General features: G+C 47.3%; 1 protein-coding gene across 6 annotated transcripts in view; it reads left to right on the top strand.

Moving 5' to 3' along the window:
- The window catches only part of BCL9 (BCL9 transcription coactivator), an 84,321-nt gene extending 72,313 nt beyond the window's left edge, over nucleotides 1-12,008 (top strand). For 3 of the 6 annotated variants that reach the window (XM_049616469.1, XM_049616470.1, XM_049616471.1), the window contains 5 exons: nucleotides 626-815; nucleotides 1,703-1,856; nucleotides 4,677-6,918; nucleotides 8,190-8,450; nucleotides 9,554-12,008. In XM_049616469.1, the coding sequence (XP_049472426.1) occupies nucleotides 626-815; nucleotides 1,703-1,856; nucleotides 4,677-6,918; nucleotides 8,190-8,450; nucleotides 9,554-10,671 (3,965 nt within the window). In that variant the 3' untranslated portion in view covers nucleotides 10,672-12,008. The remainder of the gene's footprint in view (nucleotides 1-625; nucleotides 816-1,702; nucleotides 1,857-4,676; nucleotides 6,919-8,189; nucleotides 8,451-9,553) is intronic. The other 3 variants (XM_049616472.1, XM_049616474.1, XM_049616473.1) reach the window with 3 other exon arrangements.
- The last annotated feature ends 10,823 nt before the right edge of the window (nucleotides 12,009-22,831 follow it).

Here is a 22,831-nt window from a genome sequence, read left to right as displayed (position 1 = left end):
TGGCTGTGGTTTTAGTTGTTTTTCCTCCTAGTGTAAAACCAAAAATCCTAACTGTAGGCCAGAGCATGAAGTTAGCATTCCAGGAGAGGAAGTGTGAGCCCCCAACCCAAATTAGAGATGAAAACCTGGTGACTGTCCCCGTCTTTCGTTCCTCCCTCGGGTGTTTGTGGGGAGGCCTGTCATGAGTGCCAGCGCTGTGCTGGGTGCTGGGGGGCCACGGTCAGCAAGATGGATGCAGCTGCTGTCCCCGAGGATGTGAGCGCACCTAGACGGCACATCGTTAAACGATTACAATCAAATTGGACAAATGCTGAAATCAGAGAATGTGGGGGCTATGGGTTCAACCCACAGGGGCATCCAGTCCAAGAGGTTCCAAAAAGGTTTCCAGGAAGGAGGGATGTTTGCGCTGATATCTGAAGGATGCGCCCTAGAGAAGTAAGGAGGTGGGGGAGGAATGCTTTGTAATTCATCATTTCGGGGCAAGTGTGTTGGAGTTTTTAAAATTAGAGGTCTCCTGTTAGCAAGGTGCCTCCTCCTTGAAATTCTCAAGGTGGGCTTGTGCTATATAAATGCTGGCAGAAGAAGTTTTATTCTCTCCGTGACGCGGATCTTTTCATTCTTCTAGAATGTAATTCTGCTGACCACATAAAGTCCCAGGATTCCCAGCACACGCCACACTCGATGACCCCGTCAAATGCTACGGCCCCCAGGTCTTCCACCCCCTCCCATGGCCAGACTACTGCCCCAGAGCCCACACCTGCTCAGAAGACTCCCGCCAAAGTGGTGTATGTGTTTTCTACTGAGATGGCCAATAAGTAAGTTAATGGCTGTGTCTTGCTGTTGGCATGGCTTGTGTGTTTGGACACCTAAGTTCTTATTCCCACTGAGGACTACTCCTTCCCCCCTCCTCTGACCTGTGTTATGATCAGTTAAAGTTAACAGGACAGAAAGGGGTAAAGTAAAATAAAATATTAAACCTCCCTACCCTCTCTCCCCAGAGGCAACCACTAATGATACTTGGGCTTTCCTTCCAGAAGTTTTTTATGCTTGTAATATACATCTAGATCTTTTTTAAACATAAAAGAGATTAATTACACAATATACACTTTTCTGTGATTTAGCATCCTTTTTTAAATAACACAAGTAATACAGGTCTATCTTGGAATAATTAGAAAATATGAATAACTAAAAAGAAAAATCTGCCTGGAGTTCATAGAGATAACTACGGTGGACGTTTTGGTACCTATGTCTCTGGTGGATGGACCAGCAGATTTTTTACTTATTTAATTTATAAAGAATGTGACTATACCTTACATACATACAAAGTGAATTTTGACAGCCTTAGAGTATTATTAGGTATTGTGAGATTTCGTATTTGTGGTTGGGATTTTGAACTAGGATTCCATAAAAACACACCTACCACAGGACATTGGTTTGAAGGAGAAAATCTCCGGTTTTTTACATGCCTCTTTTGAGATTTGCTAATGGCTGTCATTAGATTTCAGAAGTCTGGTGGTAAGTGATAGACACAGATAATGAAAACCCTGTGTTTCTCGATTCTTATTCAACATTTCTGGTGGCTGTCTACACGGAACGCCTTCCTTCCCCTTGTACAAGTTCAGTCTGGGGTTAAAACGTTTTGGAATTACAGGTAGTGAAATAGAAGCACGTCCTAGCGTATGCGTCTCTTTCGTCTCTGCAGAGCTGCGGAAGCTGTGTTGAAGGGCCAGGTTGAAACTATCGTCACTTTCCACATCCAGAACATCTCTAACAGCAAGACAGAGCGAAGCACAGCCCCTCTGGTAGGCCATTCTGGAAGTGGAGTGTGGTTTAAAGGCTCTACAGCAGCTGTACAGGTGGGAGACGGTGAATGTCATTGGCAGGGAGGGTAGTCTTGATGGTGTAAGCTGCATTCTGGACACCTAGTCCTGGCGCTGTGTGGCTTCAGGCGGATCGCACTGTACTGGCCTTTTCTTTTTTTTTTTTCTTTTTTTTTTTTTTTAATTTTTTTAACATTTATTCATTTTTGAGACAGAGAGAGACAGAGCATGAACGGGGGAAGGTCAGAGAGAGAGGGAGACCCAGAATCTGAAACAGGCTCCAGGCTCTGAGCTGTCAGCACAGAGACTGATGCGGGGCTCGAACTCACAGACCGCGAGATCATGACCTGAGCCGAAGTCAGACGTCCAACCGACTGAGCCACCCAGGCGCCCCTGTACCGGCCTTTTCTATCAGCATGCTGGTATACTGATGGATTACTGGGAGAGAAAGACACAATAAAAAAGGAATTATGTGGAGACCTTAGATTTCCTTCATGTTAACTAACCATCTCTGGGAAAAGCTGACTTCAGACCCTGTGTACGGGGCAGGTTTCTAAAAACTGACAAACGTTCTTGAGTTAGTTGCAGAACAGAAAAGGAATAACTAAAGCCACAGTCCTGGAGCACATGCTGATAATACCATAATTACAGTCTCAGTGACTTTCAGAATGATCCTCATGTATTTCAGAGTGAGAGGACCATTGAGTGCTTTTAATCGCTTGATATTTCCAAAATTATAATAAACGTTAGTCTGTTTCCTGTCTGGAACTTAAGTGCCTGCTGCAAACCACATTAGAAAAAGCATGCTATGGTTGCTTCAAGACAGCGTTCCAGATGGAACCAAAAGTTATTTCTTGGGACAGGTGTTGGCGAGTGCCGTGGGGACACTAAGAGGTTCCAGACACAGTCCCTGCTTTCAGGAAGCCTAAGATCTAGCGCTGGGTTGGGTCTTCGACATGGGAACAGTTAAGTGACATTAAATGACTGAAGTGGCAATTCAAGATAAAATAAAGTTTTCATCTGTGTCGTTTATCAACGAAGCCCCTCTCTGTTGACATAGCAGAGCTTGGGCTTTGTTAGACTTAGAAAAGGCATTTCGCGCTGCTCATACATCTCTGCTAGTCAAGAAGGATAGAGGTGGACATACATAATATTTAAATTTATATATATATATATATATATATATATGTTTTTTAATTGATACTTAAACCTTTTATACACATATATAATGCTTAAGATTTATATTATCTGGAATGCACAGGGTTCGTTGTAGTGCAGACTAACATTTGATCGATTGGATGACAGATTGTACCAGTTTTCACCTCCACCTTCTCCGGTACTGAAATGAGTCGGAGAAGGAGCTGGAATTGGGAATAATCAGATTGCCGTTGCTCCAAATCTGAAATCGAAAGTGGCACTGAAGTGCTTCCTCTGTTCTGGTCACATGACAGAGTCCATGCCCACCCCCCCCAACAAACAAACAAAACCTGGCCACCAAAGGCAAACTTAAAATGGCACTGGAAGGAGGATGAAGGTGACCTCCGCGCTCCAGTGAGGGAGGCGGGGACATGGAAAACACTCGGAGCACACAGAGCCCTCGCAGGTTTAGCCAGCCTTCCCCGAACCGGTCTCTGTCTACAGACATATGTGTGTGGCTACCTGCAAGCGAAACATTTACGTACATATTCACAGAACGGGAACACCCGAGGATAGTCTTTGTGTTTATGCAACACAAACTGTTCCATGCGGAGATACACATGACGAGTCGTGTACAAATGTGCACACAGGGAACCATTCCAGAGAGTCAGTGGGGAGGCAGGGGTTTGGAAACGCAGACTGGATTAAGTGAACAAGTAGGAGCAAATGAACATCAAAAAACGGATCATGCGGCTCCCTGGAGCCTGGCGAAAGATCCCTGAGCTGGGGTTTGTAGGCAGGGCCCTTCGGTTCTCCTCCAGTACCTCCCGCAGCACCAGGGTGTAGACCCAGGACACACACGTCCCTCTTCCAGGCACTAACAGCATCCTTGTCACCTGCTGCAGGACTTAGTGTAGCGCTGGTACTTAATAAATAATAACGAGGCTATCTTCCAGCCTATAGAAAGGGCAGTCCTCCGTCTATTGGAAAGAACAGACGGAGAGACACCATGAGCTAGATAGCCTCAGATTTCTCCACGGACGCTTCCTGCCTGCGGATTATCTTACTACAGTTAATGTACAAATTCTTATCAAATATGGAATCAGTGATCACAAACTGAAAACAGAAACCAGAGATGTCAGGCCCCCTGGAAACTCAAGGAGAGGAGTACTTAGGTAGTCCCCCTGCCAGAGGAGACGCCGGCACTGAACGGCCTTTCCTGCTTCCTCCAGCTGGGAGGGTACAGAGCTGTCAGTGACAGGGACTTTCTCTTTCGGTTGAAAACATCAGCCCTCCTGATTGACAGTGAGAAGTCTGCATACCCAGTCGTACTTTCGGGGAAAAGAAAAGGTGTTAGGTACAGCCTCCCACATACCAAGAAACTAATCTCTCTTTGAATCAGCAACACACGGTACATGCGATATCAAACCTGTTCCTCGAAATAGATACTCAAATGTATTCACTTTGGCAGAGTGGCTCTCCCCCTGGCATGCTTATAAAGTTATTGAAACCTGATCTTCAGCACGGGAAAGAGGATGCCATTTGACAGTAAAGGGAAAGAAAAAAATCAGAACGTCCCCATGTCCAGAGTGGGGCTGTACAGCAAATGTCAGAGTAGATTTATGTGACGGGGACAAATCCTTTATAACGTGCCTTGCCTTTTTCATCGCCTCTTTGTACAACTTACTAATGATTTTTTAAAATCTCGTTTGTTTTCAGAACACACAGATATCTGCCCTTCGGAATGATCCGAAACCCCTCCCACCACAGCCCCCAGCTCCTGCCAGCCAGGACCAGAATTCTTCCCAGAATACCAGGCTGCAGCCGACCCCGCCCACTCCGGCACCAGCACCCAAGCCTGCTGCACCCCCGCGTCCTCTGGACCGGGACAGTCCTGGTGTAGAAAACAAACTGATCCCTCCTGGGGGCAGCCCCGCCAGCTCCACGCCACTGCCCCCAGACGGTACTGGGCCGAACTCGACACCCAATAACCGAGCAGTGACCCCTGTCTCCCAGGGGAGCAGTAGCTCTTCAGCAGATCCCAAAGCCGCCCCACCTCCACCAGCGTCCAGTGGCGAGCCCCCCGCGCTGGGAGAGAACCCCGATGGCCTGTCTCAGGAGCAGCTGGAGCACCGGGAGCGCTCCTTACAAACGCTCCGAGATATCCAACGGATGCTTTTCCCCGACGAGAAAGAATTCACAGGAGGACAAAGTGGGGGACCCCAGCAGAACACTGGGGTATTAGATGGACCTCAGAAAAAACCAGAAGGGCCGATACAGGCCATGATGGCTCAATCCCAAAGCCTAGGGAAGGGACCTGGGCCCCGGACAGATGTGGGAGCTCCATTTGGCCCTCAAGGACATAGAGATGTGCCCTTTTCTCCGGATGAAATGGTTCCACCTTCCATGAACTCCCAGTCTGGGCCCATGGGACCTGACCACCTGGACCACATGACCCCCGAGCAGATAGCTTGGCTGAAGCTGCAGCAGGAGTTTTACGAGGAGAAAAGGAGGAAGCAGGAGCACGCTGTTGTGCAGCAGTGCTCCCTCCAGGACATGATGGTCCATCAGCATGGGCCTCGGGGCGTGGGCCGAGGGCCTCCCCCTCCATACCAGATGGCCCCCGGTGAAGGCTGGGGGCCGGGGGGCGCAGAGCCCTTTGCTGATGGGATCAGCATGCCTCATTCTCTGCCCCCGAGGGGCATGGCTCCCCACCCCAACATGGCAGGGAGCCAGATGCGCCTCCCTGGGTTTGCGGGAATGATCAACTCTGAAATGGAGGGACCGAACGTCCCCAACCCAGCATCGAGACCGGGTCTTTCTGGAGTCAGTTGGCCAGACGATGTGCCAAAAATCGCAGACGGTCGAAACTTCCCGCCTGGCCAGGGTGTCTTCAGTGGTCCTGGCCGAGGGGAACGCTTCCCAAACCCCCAAGGATTGTCCGAAGAGATGTTTCAACAGCAGCTGGCGGAGAAGCAGCTGGGCCTCCCCCCGGGGATGAGCATGGAAAGCATCAGGCCCAGCATGGAGATGAACAGGTTGATCCCCGGCTCCCAGCGACACATGGAGCCTGGGAGCAGTCCCATTTTCCCTCGAATACCCGTCGAGGGCCCTCTGAGTCCCTCTCGGGGCGACTTTCCAAAAGGAATGCCCCCGCAGATGGGCCCTGGTCGGGAACTGGAGTTTGGGATGGTTCCCGGTGGGATGAAGGGAGATGTCAGTCTGAACGTCAACATGGGATCCAACCCTCAGATGATACCTCAGAAGATGAGAGAGGCTGGGACGGGCCCTGAGGAGATGATGAAGTTACGCCCGGGTGGCACAGACGTGCTGTCTGCTCAGCAGAAGATGGTGCCCCTGCCGTTTGGGGAGCACCCCCAGCAAGAATACGGCATGGGCCCCAGGCCGTTTCTCCCCATGTCTCAGGGTCCAGGCAGCAACAGTGGCTTGCGGAGTCTCAGAGAACCAGTCGGGCCCGACCAAAGGACTAACAGCCGGCTCAGTCATATGCCAGCACTACCTCTCAACCCTTCCAGTAACCCCACTAGCCTCAACACCGCTCCTCCAGTGCAGCGTGGCCTGGGGCGGAAGCCCTTGGATATATCTGCGGCAGGCAGCCAGGGGCACTCCCCAGGCATCAACCCTCTGAAGTCTCCCACGGTGTGCCAAGTCCAGTCACCAATGCTGGGCTCGCCCTCGGGGAACCTCAAGTCCCCCCAGACTCCATCGCAGCTGGCAGGCATGCTGGCGGGCCCGGCTGCTGCTGCGTCCATTAAGTCCCCCCCCGTCTTGGGGTCTGCTGCTGCTTCGCCTGTTCACCTCAAGTCTCCATCACTTCCTGCCCCGTCACCTGGATGGACCTCCTCTCCAAAACCTCCCCTCCAGAGTCCCGGGATCCCTCCAAACCATAAAGCACCCCTCACCATGGCCTCCCCAGCCATGCTGGGCAGTGTAGAGTCAGGTCAGTACGCTCGCGTCCTCACGGTCGCCCCTTGTGAGCCAGAGATTGCAAAAGCCTGGTTTATGCCCTTTGAGGAAGCTGGTGTCCTGACTTGATGATGCAGCTGGTGCCCGGAGACATGTCTCTGAGCTCTGCACTCGGAGATGGCCTCTGCCGAGACGGACGTATCTGTGGCCGTGTGCATCGTCGGTACTTCCACGGGGTTAGGCACAGGCGTCCCATCCTGGCAGAGAAACACGGCTCTCAGGGCAGAGTATGTGTGTCAGATGGGACTGTTAAAAGGAAGAGGAGAAAATGGGAAGTATTTGTCATTTCACAGACAAATTTACATTTGCACGGTGAACATGTTGGTGAAATAAAATGCCTTAACGGTGGGTAAATGTGGCTGCTTTAAATACTAGGCCCGCCCACTGGAGGGGGCTGCCCTCACATCCACAGGCTCTGAGTATAATCCTAAGCACAAAGGGGAGGCCGCTGAGAGAGTTGAGTGGTTCTCGTAAATACACGTTGGCCACAGAAGCAGTTCCCAAAACCTCTTTGGTAGACTGCTGTTCTCACAGATCAGCCGCAATTTATCAGTATTTTCTTCCCAGGAGAAGCTCTCACTGATGATGGTGGTTTTATGAATGGGACCAGAGGTGGTCCGTGGAAGATGAGCACCGAGGTGTAAATACTAGGTCCGCCTTGTCCCCACTTGAGAAAAACTAGACTCCGAGTAAGATAGAAAACATACACTTCCAAGTTAAAGCGCCCCTCTCCATTGGTTAGCGGGTCATGAAAGCAGGACGGTGGGACAGCCCCCTCAGAACTTTTTTGTTCAAACGCTTTGGTTGTGGAAATTAATCAAGAGCATGTGTAGGGTTGGTGGCTGGGGTCAGATCGCTAGTCTGGCTCCACAGCAGACTGAATCCCGGGTTGAATTTTGAGTTGTGATCGGCAAGGGAAAGACCTGCTTATGTCGTGTTCTTTTCAGTGAAATAGTTGTCCGTAAGCCGTGTTTTTCCCAAGCTTCAAGTTCTGTCTGAGGCATTCTTGGCGTGTTTGTCTTCACGTCTGCTGATTCGTCACCTCTGTATTGCGCTGCGGTCTGCCCTCTGCACACACACAGATCTTGACTAGAAGACTGATGATTCGTGTCCCGGGTCTAATAACACTGTCCTGTTGTTCATCTGTCGCTTCCCTGGCCTTGCTAGTTCATAATCATAGGCCTGATAGCCTTCAAGAGCAATCTAATTCCCTGCCCGTTTTTGTTTCATTTTGCTTTCTTCTAGGTGGCCCCCCACCTCCTACAGCCAGCCAGTCTGCCTCTGTGAATATCCCTGGAAGTCTTCCCTCTAGTACACCTTACACCATGCCTCCCGAGCCAACCCTTTCCCAGAACCCACTGTCTATTATGATGTCTCGAATGTCCAAGTTCGCAATGCCCAGTTCTACCCCTTTATACCACGACGCCATCAAGACTGTGGCCAGCTCCGATGACGACTCCCCTCCAGCTCGCTCTCCCAACTTGCCATCAATGAATAATATGCCAGGTAAGCAATCAGGATGGAAGCTAGGATACGGAGCCCGTGTTAGACAAAAGAGAGACTTCTCACGTGCTTTGTCGACAGCTGCAGACCTCAACGGGTGGAGGTGCAACGAGTTGAGAAAGAATACCGTCGATAGAATTAAAGTGTCTGCACTAGAGGAAGATAGCAATTTTGTATTAGTGTGACTCAGTCCGTGCTTATTGGAAAGCAGATTTCTTGACAGTTCTTAGAATGAACTTATAGAAGTTCTGATGCCTCTGTGTGCCTGGATGGGTTCGTTTTTCCCTTTTTGTGGTGGTGGGGGTGTCGAGGGTCAGAGTAGGGAGGGTCCTCCTGGAGCAAGACTGAAAGCAGTTTCCTTTTAACATTCTGACTGGATGTCTTTAGTTTTTAAGTGTTTTTCTGGAAGGGCAGCCTCCAACCACAAGCAGCCACGGGATTTGAGATGGTGGAAAAGCCCCTATTTCCTAGCAAGCACCGTCCTTACCATACTCAGTAGTAATTCCACAGAGAAACCAAATACTTAAATGTCCCAGAGACTATAGTAGAAACTGCATGCTTTCCCTCTCTGTTAAAAGCTATGTTTCTTTAACGTTTCATACACCCTAGAGTGTGAAATGCTCTCTGAGTAAGGCAGTCTAAAAAGATAATGCTAGATGTCATTTGGTAAAGGCCTGTTTGGTTTCCTTGTTATTATTTCTGATTCTTGGACTTGTAGGACTGATTAATCCTCTTTCTCCAAAGAGGACCATACTTACTTCAGACAGATTCTTTTTTTCTGTATGAAATGTCTCCAATGAAGAGGACTACACTGGTTTGCATATTAATTTGTAACTTTTCGCACAGGAGACTTTCTTCCTGGTTGTTTTCTACACACTCTTACGTCATACAGTTTGACACTCAAAATATAACCTCTCGTAGAGCTGTTGGGTGTCTGTGCTCAAAAATGCATTTCGATCTTGTTGAGGGCAGGGACTCCGTGACATATGTTTTCCCAACAGAGTACCTTGCACATTTGACTTTTTGTTGTTGCTGATTGGATTTGTTGTAGTTTTTCTAAGTTGCTCTCGGTTAAGGTGATTCCTTTGATATCTTTATTTTTCTAGGGATGGGCATTAATACACAGAATCCTCGAATTTCAGGTCCAAACCCCGTGGTTCCGATGCCAACCCTCAGCCCAATGGGAATGACCCAGCCGCTCTCTCACTCCAATCAGATGCCCTCTCCGAATGCCATGGGACCCAACATACCTCCTCATGGGGTCCCGATGGGGCCTGGCTTGATGTCACACAATCCTATCATGGGGCATGGGTCCCAGGAGCCTCCGATGGTACCTCAAGGACGGATGGGTTTCCCCCAGGGCTTCCCGCCAGTACAGTCTCCTCCACAGCAAGCTCCGTTCCCTCACAACGGCCCCAGTGGGGGGCAGGGCAGCTTCCCAGGAGCTATGGGTTTCCCAGGAGAAGGCCCCCTTGGCCGCCCCAGCACCCTGCCCCAGAGTTCAGCAGATGCAGCACTTTGCAAGCCTGGAGGCCCCGGGGGTCCCGACTCCTTCGCCGTCCTGGGGAACAGCATGCCTTCGGTGTTTACAGACCCAGACCTGCAGGAGGTCATCCGACCTGGAGCCACCGGAATCCCGGAGTTTGATCTGTCTCGCATTATTCCATCTGAGAAGCCTAGCCAGACACTGCAATATTTCCCTCGAGGGGAAGTCCCAGGCCGTAAACAGCCCCAGGGGCCTGGGCCTGGGTTTTCGCACATGCAGGGGATGATGGGCGAACAGGCCCCCAGAATGGGACTAGCATTACCTGGCATGGGAGGGCCAGGGCCAGTGGGAACTCCGGACATCCCTCTTGGCACGGCTCCATCCATGCCAGGCCACAACCCAATGAGACCACCAGCCTTTCTCCAGCAAGGCATGATGGGACCTCACCATCGGATGATGTCACCAGCACAATCTACAATGCCCGGCCAGCCTACCCTGATGAGCAATCCGGCTGCCGCCGTGGGCATGATTCCCGGCAAGGATCGGGGGCCTGCTGGGCTCTACACCCACCCTGGGCCTGTGGGCTCCCCAGGCATGATGATGTCCATGCAGGGCATGATGGGACCCCAACAGAACATCATGATCCCCCCACAGATGAGGCCCCGGGGCATGGCCGCTGACGTGGGCATGGGTGGATTCAGCCAAGGACCTGGCAACCCAGGAAACATGATGTTTTAAGCTGCTAAGATTGGATGTGCCGATCCTTGTCAAGATGAGATTCTGGGTCCTGAGAGCTGCCTTGAGGGAGTTCCGGGAGTGCTGTTGGTCAGGCAATAGGAGAGCAGAGACCCGAGGGCTGCTTTGGGGGAGGGGGGAACTCGAGAATGTATGGATTTACCTGAAAACAAATGATTCATTTAATCAACAGGTGTGTTTTTTTTAAGATTTATTTTTTAAAAATTATTTTTGTGGACTTGGGTATCCCATGATGGCACCTACTTTTGGGAATCTGTAGCCTGTGCTTCGAGAATTGCCATCGGTCATGTGTTGCACCGTTCTCTGTATGTTTACGTCCTTTGGACTGGCTTCTCCCAGGATTCTTTTCTGGTTTTGTTTTTGTTTTTTTGTTTTGTTTCGTTTTTTTGTTTTTGTTTGTTTTTTTATTTGCTTTGGGCTTTATTTTTTTGTGTACTGTACTATATTGTAAAAGGGATTTTAGCAGAGACTTTAGTCTTTGGGACAAGAGGAGAACAGGAATGCTGGGCCGTTTACTTTAGGTGGAGAATCCGTCTTCAGACCTTTGGACTATTTTCTTTCAACTCCAGTGTATAGAAAAAAACCAAACTACGACCTCAGAGCAGAGTATTAATGAAAAGCACAAAAAAAGGAACTAAGTTCAGCGAGGGGTGGGGGGAGGGGGGAGATTTTTCTTTTCAAAAATAATGAAGCTTAGGACGTTTGTTTTTCGGTTCGAGTGCTCTCCGGCACGGTCTGTCTCTTCCAGTCTGCAAACCCACCTTCACGTTTTTCTCTCAGTTTCCCTCTCCTCCCCGCCCCTCCACCCTGCCCTCATCTCCTTGGTTAAGTGTATCTCCTTCTCCCGTGCCCCCGCCCCCAACTGGTGACCCCTGCTTTCCTCCTCTTTCCCTTTGGCAGCTGCAATACACGGTGTTCTTTTGGGGAAGTAAATCTAATGAAAGCCTCGCCTTCCAGGCTGAGCGTCGTCCCGGTTCCGCGAGGGAAAGGCCTGTGCTTGGGATGCTCGGCGGTCTTCTGCTCCCTTTCTCTTCTTCCCCAACACGCCCTTCCCTGCCCACCTTGTTTTCTGTTCTCCTTTTCTTAGGAATTCCCAAGTGAATTTTATCGATGTGGGAGTGGAACAGATGCTAAAAGCTATCCAGGATTTCGTTTTTGTTTTTGTTTTTAATTTTGTGGTTCCTCCCCTGCCCTCCCCCTCCCATGCGTAAAACGTTCTGTGTAACCTCCATTAAATTTGGTACAAAACCACTCACCAGAGCTGTGGTGTCAGAAAAATAAAATATATTGTTTCTTACAAAATCCAATTGCCTTTTTTGTTCATTTGGGTTCCTGTGCTGTTTGGTATGGGGCATGGTGGCTGCCAAGTGGCCCAGAGGGTTCCACCTTGTAGGGAGTTGGCTGATGAGGAAAGGAAGGCTAGCAAAGTCTACAGCGGCCCAGGTGAAGCCTCTTCCCTGTGGATGAGGCGGAATGAGGAATAAGCCCCCGAGGATTTATCCTGCCAGACTGGGTCCTGTCCTAGTCGTGAAAGCCAGGCTGTCGGCAGAAGAGCAACCCCCCTCCCCAGTGCTGAAATTCACCTCTTTACCAGAATGGTCTTTCCCAGGAATTTCTGTGAGAGTCAGTTTAATGGCGTGAAGTAATTAAGGCTGAAGGTAGATTTGCAGTCATTTGCATAAGCTGTGAAATGTCCTGGATCTTGTTAAGGCAACGCATTCCTGCTGTCCCCGCAAATCGCGGCTCTCCACAGTCCGTGGGTTTCTGCGGTCCCTTCTGGCTCCCGTCCTCACTGCCTGCTCGTCAGCGTCTTCCCCTCCCCCGGCCCTGCTCAGGCTGTGCTCTGTTCGATCCCCCATCACACACAGGACCCCCAGTGCAGCAGCGTGCACCCTGCAAGGTACTCGTCTGAGGGACTGGCTGTTTGTTTCTGTGCCTTTGGATTTGTTTCGGCGTGTGGATTTCTTTAGGTCCTAGGCGTTTTTAGCTGAGCGAGTGGGCGTCTGTGTGCGCGTTCCTTCACAGGTGAGAGAAGAAGTGAGGAGCTGCAGGTGCGGAGTCAGCTGCAGACAAACTTGGACAAGTTGGGCTCTGCTGGCGTTCTACAGTCCGGAGTTTTTCCTGTGACCGTTTCTGTCTCCGGGAAGGGTGTTTGAGAGCCATTTTTCTCTCCCACCGTCGGCAGCCCTGGCTTCTCAGTAACACTGGAGCCCCAGACAACAAACGTGAGAGCACCTCCCCCACCGTCCCCTCCATGTGTGTTCTCGTGCAGATCTTTGAGGGGCCTACGAAGTAGGTGGTACTCATCTCCTTTGCAGATGAGAAAGCTGAGCTCAAGTTTAAGGATTCTGGCACAATCAGATCTATTCAGATGGTCCTGCGTGGTGAAAAGTTTATGCCAGGGGAGCAAAAATGAGGCTTTTGTTCCATGAACTTAGCCATATTCCTAGGTCCTCTGGCTTTGAAGCATAGAGAGGAGAGCAGGGAACAGCGAAGCATGGGGAACGTGAGAGGAGAGCCCTAAGGAAGGTTGGGGGACCTGGCATTTGCCCACTGGACTGGCTTCTTGGGCAGCCCCACTGCCTGCTGCACCTGATGGTGCTGTGCTCACTGATAGTGCGTGGTCCCTTGCTACTGTCCCTAAGAGAGAGCCAGGGGAGGGCAAGAGCGGGCTGGCCCCTGCTGGGAGGCGCTGGGAATGTGGCACTGCTCGCGCCGCCCCCTGCTGGACAAGTGCGGCAGTGCAGATGAGCTGCCCGCTGCAGAGCCGCGCAGTTTTGAAAAGCCCCTTTCATAAATCTTCATTCATTTACACTGTCAGCAGATACCAACAACATTTCATCACGATGATATCTGATAAACTAAGTTCATTTGGGGTTTGAACAGAACAATTTCTAATTTACTAAGAATGCTGTGAAATAAAATCACATTTGAGGGACTGGATGCTGTTGCACAGAGAACTAATTTTTAAAACTTAGCAAAAGGTTGATAAAGATATTTCATGTTAACATAATCCTGTGAAAGCCCAGCCAGTCTCCCCGCAATTTCAGGACTAAATGGAGGAAGTGCAATAATGATGGGTTACTTCATTTCAGGGGGTAAGTGGTGGGGTGTGGATCATAGCATTATTTCTTAAGGACTAACAGAGTGTGGTGTTTTTTTTCCTAAAACAACGTGAAATAAAATAAGCTTTTTAAAAGGATCTGCACTTATAAATGAAAATAAACCACTGTGGGGGTCTTGTGAAGGGCGAGGCATGAGAAAATAGAAATTTTAAAACAAATTTGCAGATTTTAAAGCTACTTTTTTAAAAAATTCATCCAAAATTTCTCCCAGACTCCCTACTCCCCTGCTGTCACCAGGGCCAGCTTTCATGGATGGGAAACCTGTGCAGCTGCCCAGGGCTGGGGCTTGGTCTGCTGTCACCTTTTGAAATTCTCAATAATCGTTGGATAGGGGACCCCACAGTGCCATTCTGCACTGGGCCCCACAGATGGTGTAGCCAGTCCTGACTGTTGTAAACTGGACAATCACAGTAGCTCCATAGCAGCCCTGGGCTCTTGACCTCAGTCCTTCCTCCTCCCCAGTGGCACGGGTACACCCAGTGGTGGTGGTGTTCCGTTTGAACAGTCTACACTTTAGTCATTTCCTTTTCTGAGTACTTTCAAAGTGCTGCGAGGATGGGGAAGCTGTATTTAACACAAGGACTCATTGCCTTAGCAACCACCATCTAGAGAGCACCTACGGTGTGTCCAGAACCGTGCTGAGGCTGGGACGAGGGAACAGGTGCAGAAATTGATCATTACAGTACAATCATTACAGTACAGGTCATTACCGTGGTGAAGGTGCAGGGTGCAACAGGCCAGAGGGGAAGGTGATTTTTCCTGGTGGAAGATGGTGGTGGACCTTTTAACAGGCCTGCCTGTTGAAATTGGATGGGCGCTATAGAGGAGGTGGAGGTAAGAAATGAGCAGAGGGAGAGAGGTCACAGAGAGCCGGGTGGGGCCCATCGAGGGGCCCGAACTTCAACGTTTGAGCAAGGGACGCAGGTGATCAGCTTGGCCCTTCAGGAGTGTGCTGTGGTGTGGGAGTCAGGCTGGGGGTGGGGTGGGAGAACACAGGAAGGTCACTTGCAAAGACTTGCTTATTCTGCAAAATCCGTAAGTGCACAGACTCATCTCTTTTGCTTTAAAAAACATTAGATTGAACTGTATCTTCGGTGCTTGTTTAAAGAACTTAAGGCTTACTGCTGCTTTCTTTTCTCTCACCTAGACCAGTCATTGTTTTTCAGAGCCACAAACCCTTGTCTCTAAGAACCGTCATGGCATCTCAGTTCGGTGGTAAAATTCGAAAGATACATCTAAAGCAAACAGTTTGCAAAGCAGAAAGACCAGTTTGTGGCCAACTGGTATATTTTATACTGGAGGGAGTTAAATAATAAACGAGGTTAAAAAGAAGGTATGCTATGGGGACTGTAGGAATAAAAATGGTCTTGCTCTTTAACATGGCTCTTTATCTGGGTTACTGTAATAGACTCCATCTGTTTTCTGCCTGTAGGTGACCACACTTCAACTGTTAACTTTCTGGTTCAGTGCTTAGTTGTGTTTGGCAACCAATACTGCTAGAGAAAGAAGGTAAGTATATGATCACAGACACAGTAGATAAAGAGAAGGTGCTCGGTGCTAACCACCCTCTTCCTTTCTCCAGCAGCATCTGGAGCTAGAGTTGAGGGCAGAAAGAACTTACAAACCTTAATGGTATTCAATGTCTAATTAGTTAGCGCTCAAGATGGATTGAAATTTTAAAGTTTTTTTTGTTTGTTTGTTTTTTGTTTTTGCCACAGCCCAAGTTCTTTCTGTTAAAGGTTCCTTGGAGCCTGTGTTTTTTTTTTGTTTGTTTTTTTTTTGTTTTTTCTTTCTCATCTTTACCAAGCCTCCAGGAGCTTTCCTTTTCCCAGCTTCCCACACAGAAACCCTCCGTGAGCTTCTTTGCCTGGAGACTCCTGCCCATCCCCACACATCAATCTGATCTAAGCGCACATGTTCAGTTCTCAGTGGTGCTATAAGAGCTCGGGAGTACTAGCCTCCGGTTGCTAGGTTCTCAGCATCAAATGCAGCCAAGCCAGGCCCAGCACCTTGCTAGAGACTGAGTCATCCCCACTGCGTTCAAACCAAACATATTTGGTTACAGGGAATCCATGGACGACTGTGATTTATTTCTTTCCCCAAATGCAAAAGGTCTCCCAGGCTTTGGTGAAGTTCTTTATTCTAGCTGTCAGTAGTTGTGCTATTAAAATTTTTTGCACACACGGATTTATTTATTCAAGTGTATATGCACCTTTAATATACTAAGGTATGTAAATAATTAAATGCCAGTTTTGAAATGTCAACACGCTGCCGTGAAGATTAGTTTGTTTTTTCCTTGTCAATGAGGCTGGAGAATCCCTAGAATTCTCTTCATTCCTGCAAGGCCTTTAAAAGGCCCTAATGATACCAGTAAGGAAATACAAGGAACACATCCATACAAAGTACCAGGCATCACTTGGCCCAGGAAAGAAAGGATCTTTAGCATCTGTGTAACAGAGTCCAAGGTTTCAGCAAGGACTGTTATAAGAAGGTCTTCCCACCAGTGGAATATGAAGGTATACAAGTTGCCTACGAGAAACGTGCATATGTCTCATTGAGAAGATACATGCTAGCAATGACTGTAGAATATGAGCATATTCTATTCTCTGCATCACCATATTCATGTTGATATCACACCCCAAAATAATTAGTGAATTCACCAATAAAGATGACTGGGGCTATACAGAATGAAGTTAGTGATCTTGTGACTACTTGTGACCCCCTTCCTGCATTATTAATCTCTCCCCTGGCTTTCCGTCATTCCCATCAGCATACAAACAGGCCCTACATTTGGTCCTAGGCTTTCTGCTTAGTCTTCTAATTCATCTAGTCACCATCTGTACGCTAACTCTAGAACTTCTATCTCCCTCTCTGCCTATTCATAGGAGTTCTAGACTTGCAGCGTCAACTGGCGCCTGGACACTGCCTTGTGGGTGTCTTGCAGGCACTTCAAACTTAACAAGTCCCACACTTGACTTCTGAATTTCCCCCACATCTAATCTTCATAAGTGATACAGGTCCATCCACTTAGTTCTCAGCTCAGACACAGGGAGTCATTCTTAATTCTTTACTTCTCACATGAAACCAGCAGCATAAAATCCTTTTATGTCTATTTTCCATTCTTCTCTCCATTCCAGTTCAAGTTACCATCTTTCACCTGCTCTATTACATTCATTTCTTTTTTTTTTTCCCTTAAGCTCTTATTTGTTTATTGATTTAAGTAATCTCTACACCCAACGTGGGACTCAAACTCACAACCCTGAGATCAAGAGCTTCCTGCTCTTCCAACTGAGCCAGCCAGGTGCCCTACATTCATTTCTTTTTCTTTTTTTTAAAATTTTTATTTTATTTTATTTTATTTTCTAAATATAATTCATTATCAAGTTAGCTAACATACAGTGTATACAGTGTGCTCTTGGTTTTGGGAGTGGATTCCCATGATGCATCACTTACATACAACACCCAGTGCTCATCCCAACAAGTGCCCTCCTCAATGCCCATCACCCACTTTCCCCTCTCCTCCAGCCCCCATCCACCCTTAGTTTGTTCTCTGTATTTAATAGTCTCTTGTGGTTTGTCTCCCTCCCTCTCCGTTTGTAGCTATTGTTTCCCCTTCCCTTCCCCCATGGTCTTCTGTTCAGTTTCTCAAGTTCCACATATGAGTGAAAACATATGATATCTGTCCTTCTCTGACTGGCTTACTTCACTCAGCATAATACCCTCCAGTTCCACCCACGTTGCTGCAAATGGCAGAATTTCATTCTTTCTCACTGCCAAGTAGTATTCCATTGTATATATAAACCACATCTTCTTTATCCACTCGTCAGTTGATGGACATTTAGGCTCTTTCCAGAATTTGGCTATTGTTGAAAGTGCTGCTATAAACATTGGGGTACAAGTGCCCCTATTTCTATTTTTAATGTTTTGAGGAACCTCCACACTGATTCCAGAGTGGCTGCACCGGTTTGCATTCCCACCAACAGTGCAAGAGGGTTCCCATTTCTCCACATCCTCACTAGCATCTGTTGTTTCCTGAGTTGTTCATTTTAGCCACTCTGACCGGCGTGAGGTGGTGTCTCAACCTACATTCATTTCTTAACTTCTGCTTCCAGTCTTGCTCTTCTCCAGTCTACTCTCCACATGGTAGCCAGAGCGATCTTAAAAAGTATAGCCCAGATACATCAATTCCTTCCTTAAAAATCTGTAATGGCTTCCCAGTGCAATTTGTATAAAATCGAAGATCTTTCACATGACCCAGATACCTCTCCAGTTTCACTTCATGCCCTTCTATCCTTACTCACTGTGCTCTAGCCAAACCACTCTAAGTCCAGTATCTCCAGTGTGCCAGGACTCACATACACTGGTTCCTTGGACTACATGCTCTTAACTCCAGCCACTCCCAGTGACTGATGCCTTCACCTCCTTACGTCCCAGATTGTCACCTCCTCAGGCCTTTTCTGATCATCCATCTAAATATCTGCCCGTCCCTACCACACACACACACACACACACACACACCATTTTGCATCACAACATCCCATTTGTGTCCCTTATAGCAAGGGTTCATTCTATTTCACCCACTCCATGAAGTCAAAAACGGAATTTTTCTGGCTTATCACTTACTCACCAGCATCTAGCATAGTGCCCACCTTCTAAGAGGGATCAGTAAATATCTGCCAACGAGAGAAACGAAGGGTCCGTGTGAGTTTGGGTGGCCAAGGAAAGACATCATGGTGGTTATGGTGCATGAGGTGGTCTGTATAATAAAGCTGGGGGTGGGGACAACACACGTGAGGGAATGGAAGAGGGAATGAACAGGGGGAGACAATCAGACCACTTGACATTGAAGGGAACAGCTTCAGCAAAATAGTCATTTGGGTAACAGAATGAAACTGAAAAGAGAGGGAAAGAAGAATGGCTCCAAAAGCCAAGAAAAGTAATCTCATCTTGATATGGGAAGTAGCAGAAGCCACTCTTTGGTCTAGATCAGGGGAACTACACGATAAGATAATTAGTGTATAAAATGGGTCGGGTCTGGCGGGGGGACTCAGAAGGGACTGAAGCAAGGGGCAGCCCCAAAGCTGGGAGAGCTGACTGGCAGCATGTACAAGTCCTCCAGGGTGGAGGATGAGAGGCTGCTGGCAATGGAGAGTGAAGAGTGGAGCCAAGAGAGCTGTGAGGGAAGAAGCCCCGAGATTTCATCAGACACGGGGTGGGGGGGGAGGGGGGTAGGAGGAGGGAGGACTCAAACAAGACACCAAGATTTCGAGACCAAGGAACTGAAAGAAGGAATTATGGTGTTGGAAAGGACCTACCTCCTGCTCTGCAGTGTCCCTGGCAGGTGGCCGTCCTGTAACAGGAGGCCATGCTGTTGAATAACATCAGTTCTAATATTTAGAAAATTCTGAACACGGGGGCGCCTGGGTGGCTCAGTCGGTTAAGCGTCCGACTTCAGCTCAGGTCATGATCTCACCGTTTGTGAATTCGAGCCCCGCGTTGGGCTCTGTGCTGGCAGTGCAGAGCCCGCTTCAGATCCTCTGTCCAATTCTCTCTCTGCCCCTCCCCTGCTCATTCTCTCCCTCTCTCTCTGTCTCTCTCAAAATATAAATAAACATTAAAAAAAAATTCTGGACACAATGAGTCAGGTTTCCATTAGCTCTTTGGCCATCCCAATTTTGCCCTTAGGAATATAGAATAAGGACAGTCCCTACTTCACAGGCCAGCCTTCCAGATGTTCGAAAACAGTTATCAGGTCCCTCCTAATTTTCTTCTTCCCAGGCTAAATTCCCTGGTCCATCAATCACGACCAATGAGGTCTGGTTTTGGGTTCCCTAATAGCCTCCATAGTTTTATTCTGTTTCATTACAGTTTATAAACCTCTTAAAAGTATGCCACTAAGAACTTAAGACAGTAGTATTTGGTGCCCTAGTAATGTCTGGTCAACACAGAGCCCGGTGAGACTGTTGCCCCCTTTTATCTAAACAAAGTTCCTCTCCTTGGTGAAAGTTCACCTTCCCCCCCTTTCTGTGGGGGGAATTTTAGGAAATGAAAACCCCAAGATCCTTTTCATGTAAAATTAACCCTTGCCCCTAATTCCGTATATTTTTTGCTAATTTTTTAACCTGAATTCAGGATTTTACAGTTATTCCTCTTTAATTTCAAGTCCAATTCTGATCTATTATCCTAGAATCTTCAAGTCCTTAAAAACCTGTCCTAAAATCCTTGGCATTGGTTCTCACTGATTTTCATATCAAAAACAAAGATGTTAAGGTTTTCATCCAAGTGATGAAAGGGTCCAGAATAAAGTCCTGAAGCTCACCATTAAAGCTACATTTTTTTTTAAAAACCCGTTTGTTTTTATTGTGGTAAAAAACAAAACAAAACAAAACAAAACCCAAAAAACAAAGTTTACCATTGTAACAATTTAAAGTGCATAGTTCTGCAGCGGTAAGGGCATCATTGCCATGCAACCGTCACCACCATCCATCTCTAGGACGCCTTTCATCTGGCAAAACTGAAACCCTGTCCCCAGTAAACAGTAAGTCCCCATTTTGCCCTTCATGTAGCCCTAGCAACCACCAGTCTACTCTCTGTGTCGATGAATTTGACCACTCTTAAGTACCTCATACAGGTGGGAACATACAGTCTTTGTCCTTTTATGACTGGCTTATTTCCTTTAGTGTAATGTCCTCAAGGTTCATCCATGTGGTAGCAATGTGGCAGGGTTTCCTTCCTTTTCCAGCCTGTATAATACTCCCCTGCATGTATCTGCCACATTTTGTTCATCCCATTCCTCTATCTATGGACACTCAGTTTACTTCTGCCTTTTTGCTATGGTGAATCATGTGCTATAAACATGGGTGTACAAATATCTGTTTGAGTCCCTATTTTAACTTTTTTTTTGCTTAAACTTCTTTTAGTTTAACTTCTTTTCTCTTTTGACTTTCCTTTTAAAAAAAAATGTTTATTTATTTTTGAGAGAGAGAGAGAGCACAAGCAGAAGAGGGGCAGAGAGAGGGAGACACAAAATTTGAAGTAGGCTCCAGGCTTCTAGCTGTCAGCACAGAGCCCAACATGGGGCTTGAGCCCACAAACCGTGAGATCGTGACCTGAGCCAAAGTGATGCTTAACCACCTGAACCACCCAGGGTGCCCCTCTCTTTTGACTTCATTACAGAGGTGGAAGTGCTGAATCCTATGGCAATTCTAAGCTTAAATTTTTGAGGAACTACCAACACAGTTTCCCACAATGGCTATATCATTTTACATTCCCACCAGGAGTGTACAAGGGTTCTACGTTTTCTACATCCTTATCAATACTTATTATTTTCTGGGTTTTAAAATCATAGCTATCTGATGGCTTATGGTGTGAAGTGGTATCTCGTTGTGCTTTTGATTTGCATTGCCCTGATGATGAGCGTCTTCTCATGTGCTTATGGGCCATTTGTATGTCTTCTTTAGAGAAATGTCTATTCAAGTCCTTTGCCCATTTTGAACCGGTGTGTGTGTGTGTGTGTGTGTGTGTGCGCGCATTGAGTTGTAGGAGCTCTTTATATATTCTGGATGCAATCCTTTATCAGATATATTATTTGTAAACATATTCTTCCATTCTATGGGCTGCCTTTTTACTCTGTTGACAGTGTCCTTTGATACACAAACGTTTTAAAATTTTGATGAAGTTTAACTTGTCTAGTTTTTCTTCTCTTGCCTGTGCTTTTGGCGTCATATCCAAGAGATCACTGCCGAATTCAAGGTCATAAAGCTTTTCCTCTATGTTTTCTTCTAAGAGTTTTATAGTTGGAACTAAACTTCAGATTGACATCAACTCAGTAGTTTGTTAATTTTTAAATGTACTTTTACAATCACTTATAAGTCCATTATCACCCAGCTCACACTTCCCATCTACCTATTAAGTGATTGATTCTTTTATTTGTTTTTTTTAGTCAGAACGTACAAAGCTAGGAATGATGGATACGGCAGCAAACTGGTCAGGGATGGTCACATCTGGTCCTCACCAAGCTCATAGTCTACTAAAGAAGTCAGACACGAAACAAGTGATCACAAACACACGTATGACACAACAGAAGAAAAGGAAGTTGCCAACATGTTAAGACTGGGAAACATACACTGACTGGAAAGATTTTTATCGAATTTCTTGAGAATATTTGATTTATTGGTCTATTAACCCAAACAGAAAAGAGAGTTTGCTCACAGACTTTTACTTGTTAAAGAATCCACTCTAGGGCTTGGGTGGCTCAGTTGGTTAAGTGTCCAACTCTTGATTTCAGCTCAGGTCATGATCCCACGGTTCGTGGGTTCAAGCCCTGCATCAGGCTCTGTGCTGACAGTACGGAGCCTGTTTGGGATTCTCTGTCTCCCTCTCTCTCTGTCCCTCCCTTGCTCTTGTGCTCTCTCTCTCTCTCTCTCTCTCGCTCTCTCTCTCTCCTTCTCTCAAAAATAAATAAACGTTTTAAAAAAGTTATACAGAATAAAAAACTCCCCTAAAAAAAAAAAAAAAAGAACCAACTCTAGACCTACTGGGGACAAAGAAGCTCTTGGTCTTCAGATTCTACAGTCTCTCATTTTATAGGTTTTGAAAAACTAGGACCACATTTGCCTTTATATTTTGGCTCTCTGAGATAATTATAACTTGTCCTAGGCTACTCTCTGAAGTAACATCTAGAACTTCTTCCTCTATCTCAGGGCATGATGCATCTGCACACGAAGATCTGAACTCATTAGAAGCAACCAGGTGCTATATGCTCATCTGTCTAAGTTTTTCATCCATCCCAACAATGCTTGGCCTTTTTTGGCTTGAAGATGGCTTCCCTTCTTAGAAAATCCTGATTAGGGAAGAGAGAAGGATCTGGAGTTAAATGGTTTCATTTTGTCTTTCCTCTACTAAATCCCTTTACCCAGACAGCAGCCCGTTTTTTACTTCTTCATTATTTTCTCAGACTGTAGCCTAGAGGTTGTTAGCTTCCCCTCCCTGCCCCGCCTCACACAAGCCTCTGGTAT

The sequence above is a fragment of the Panthera uncia genome (assembly GCF_023721935.1).
Source record: "Panthera uncia isolate 11264 chromosome C1 unlocalized genomic scaffold, Puncia_PCG_1.0 HiC_scaffold_4, whole genome shotgun sequence".
In the NCBI taxonomy this organism is placed as follows: Eukaryota; Metazoa; Chordata; class Mammalia; order Carnivora; family Felidae; genus Panthera; species Panthera uncia.
The sequence above is the reverse complement of the archived record's forward strand: the minus strand, read 5'-3'. Positions and strand labels throughout refer to the sequence as shown.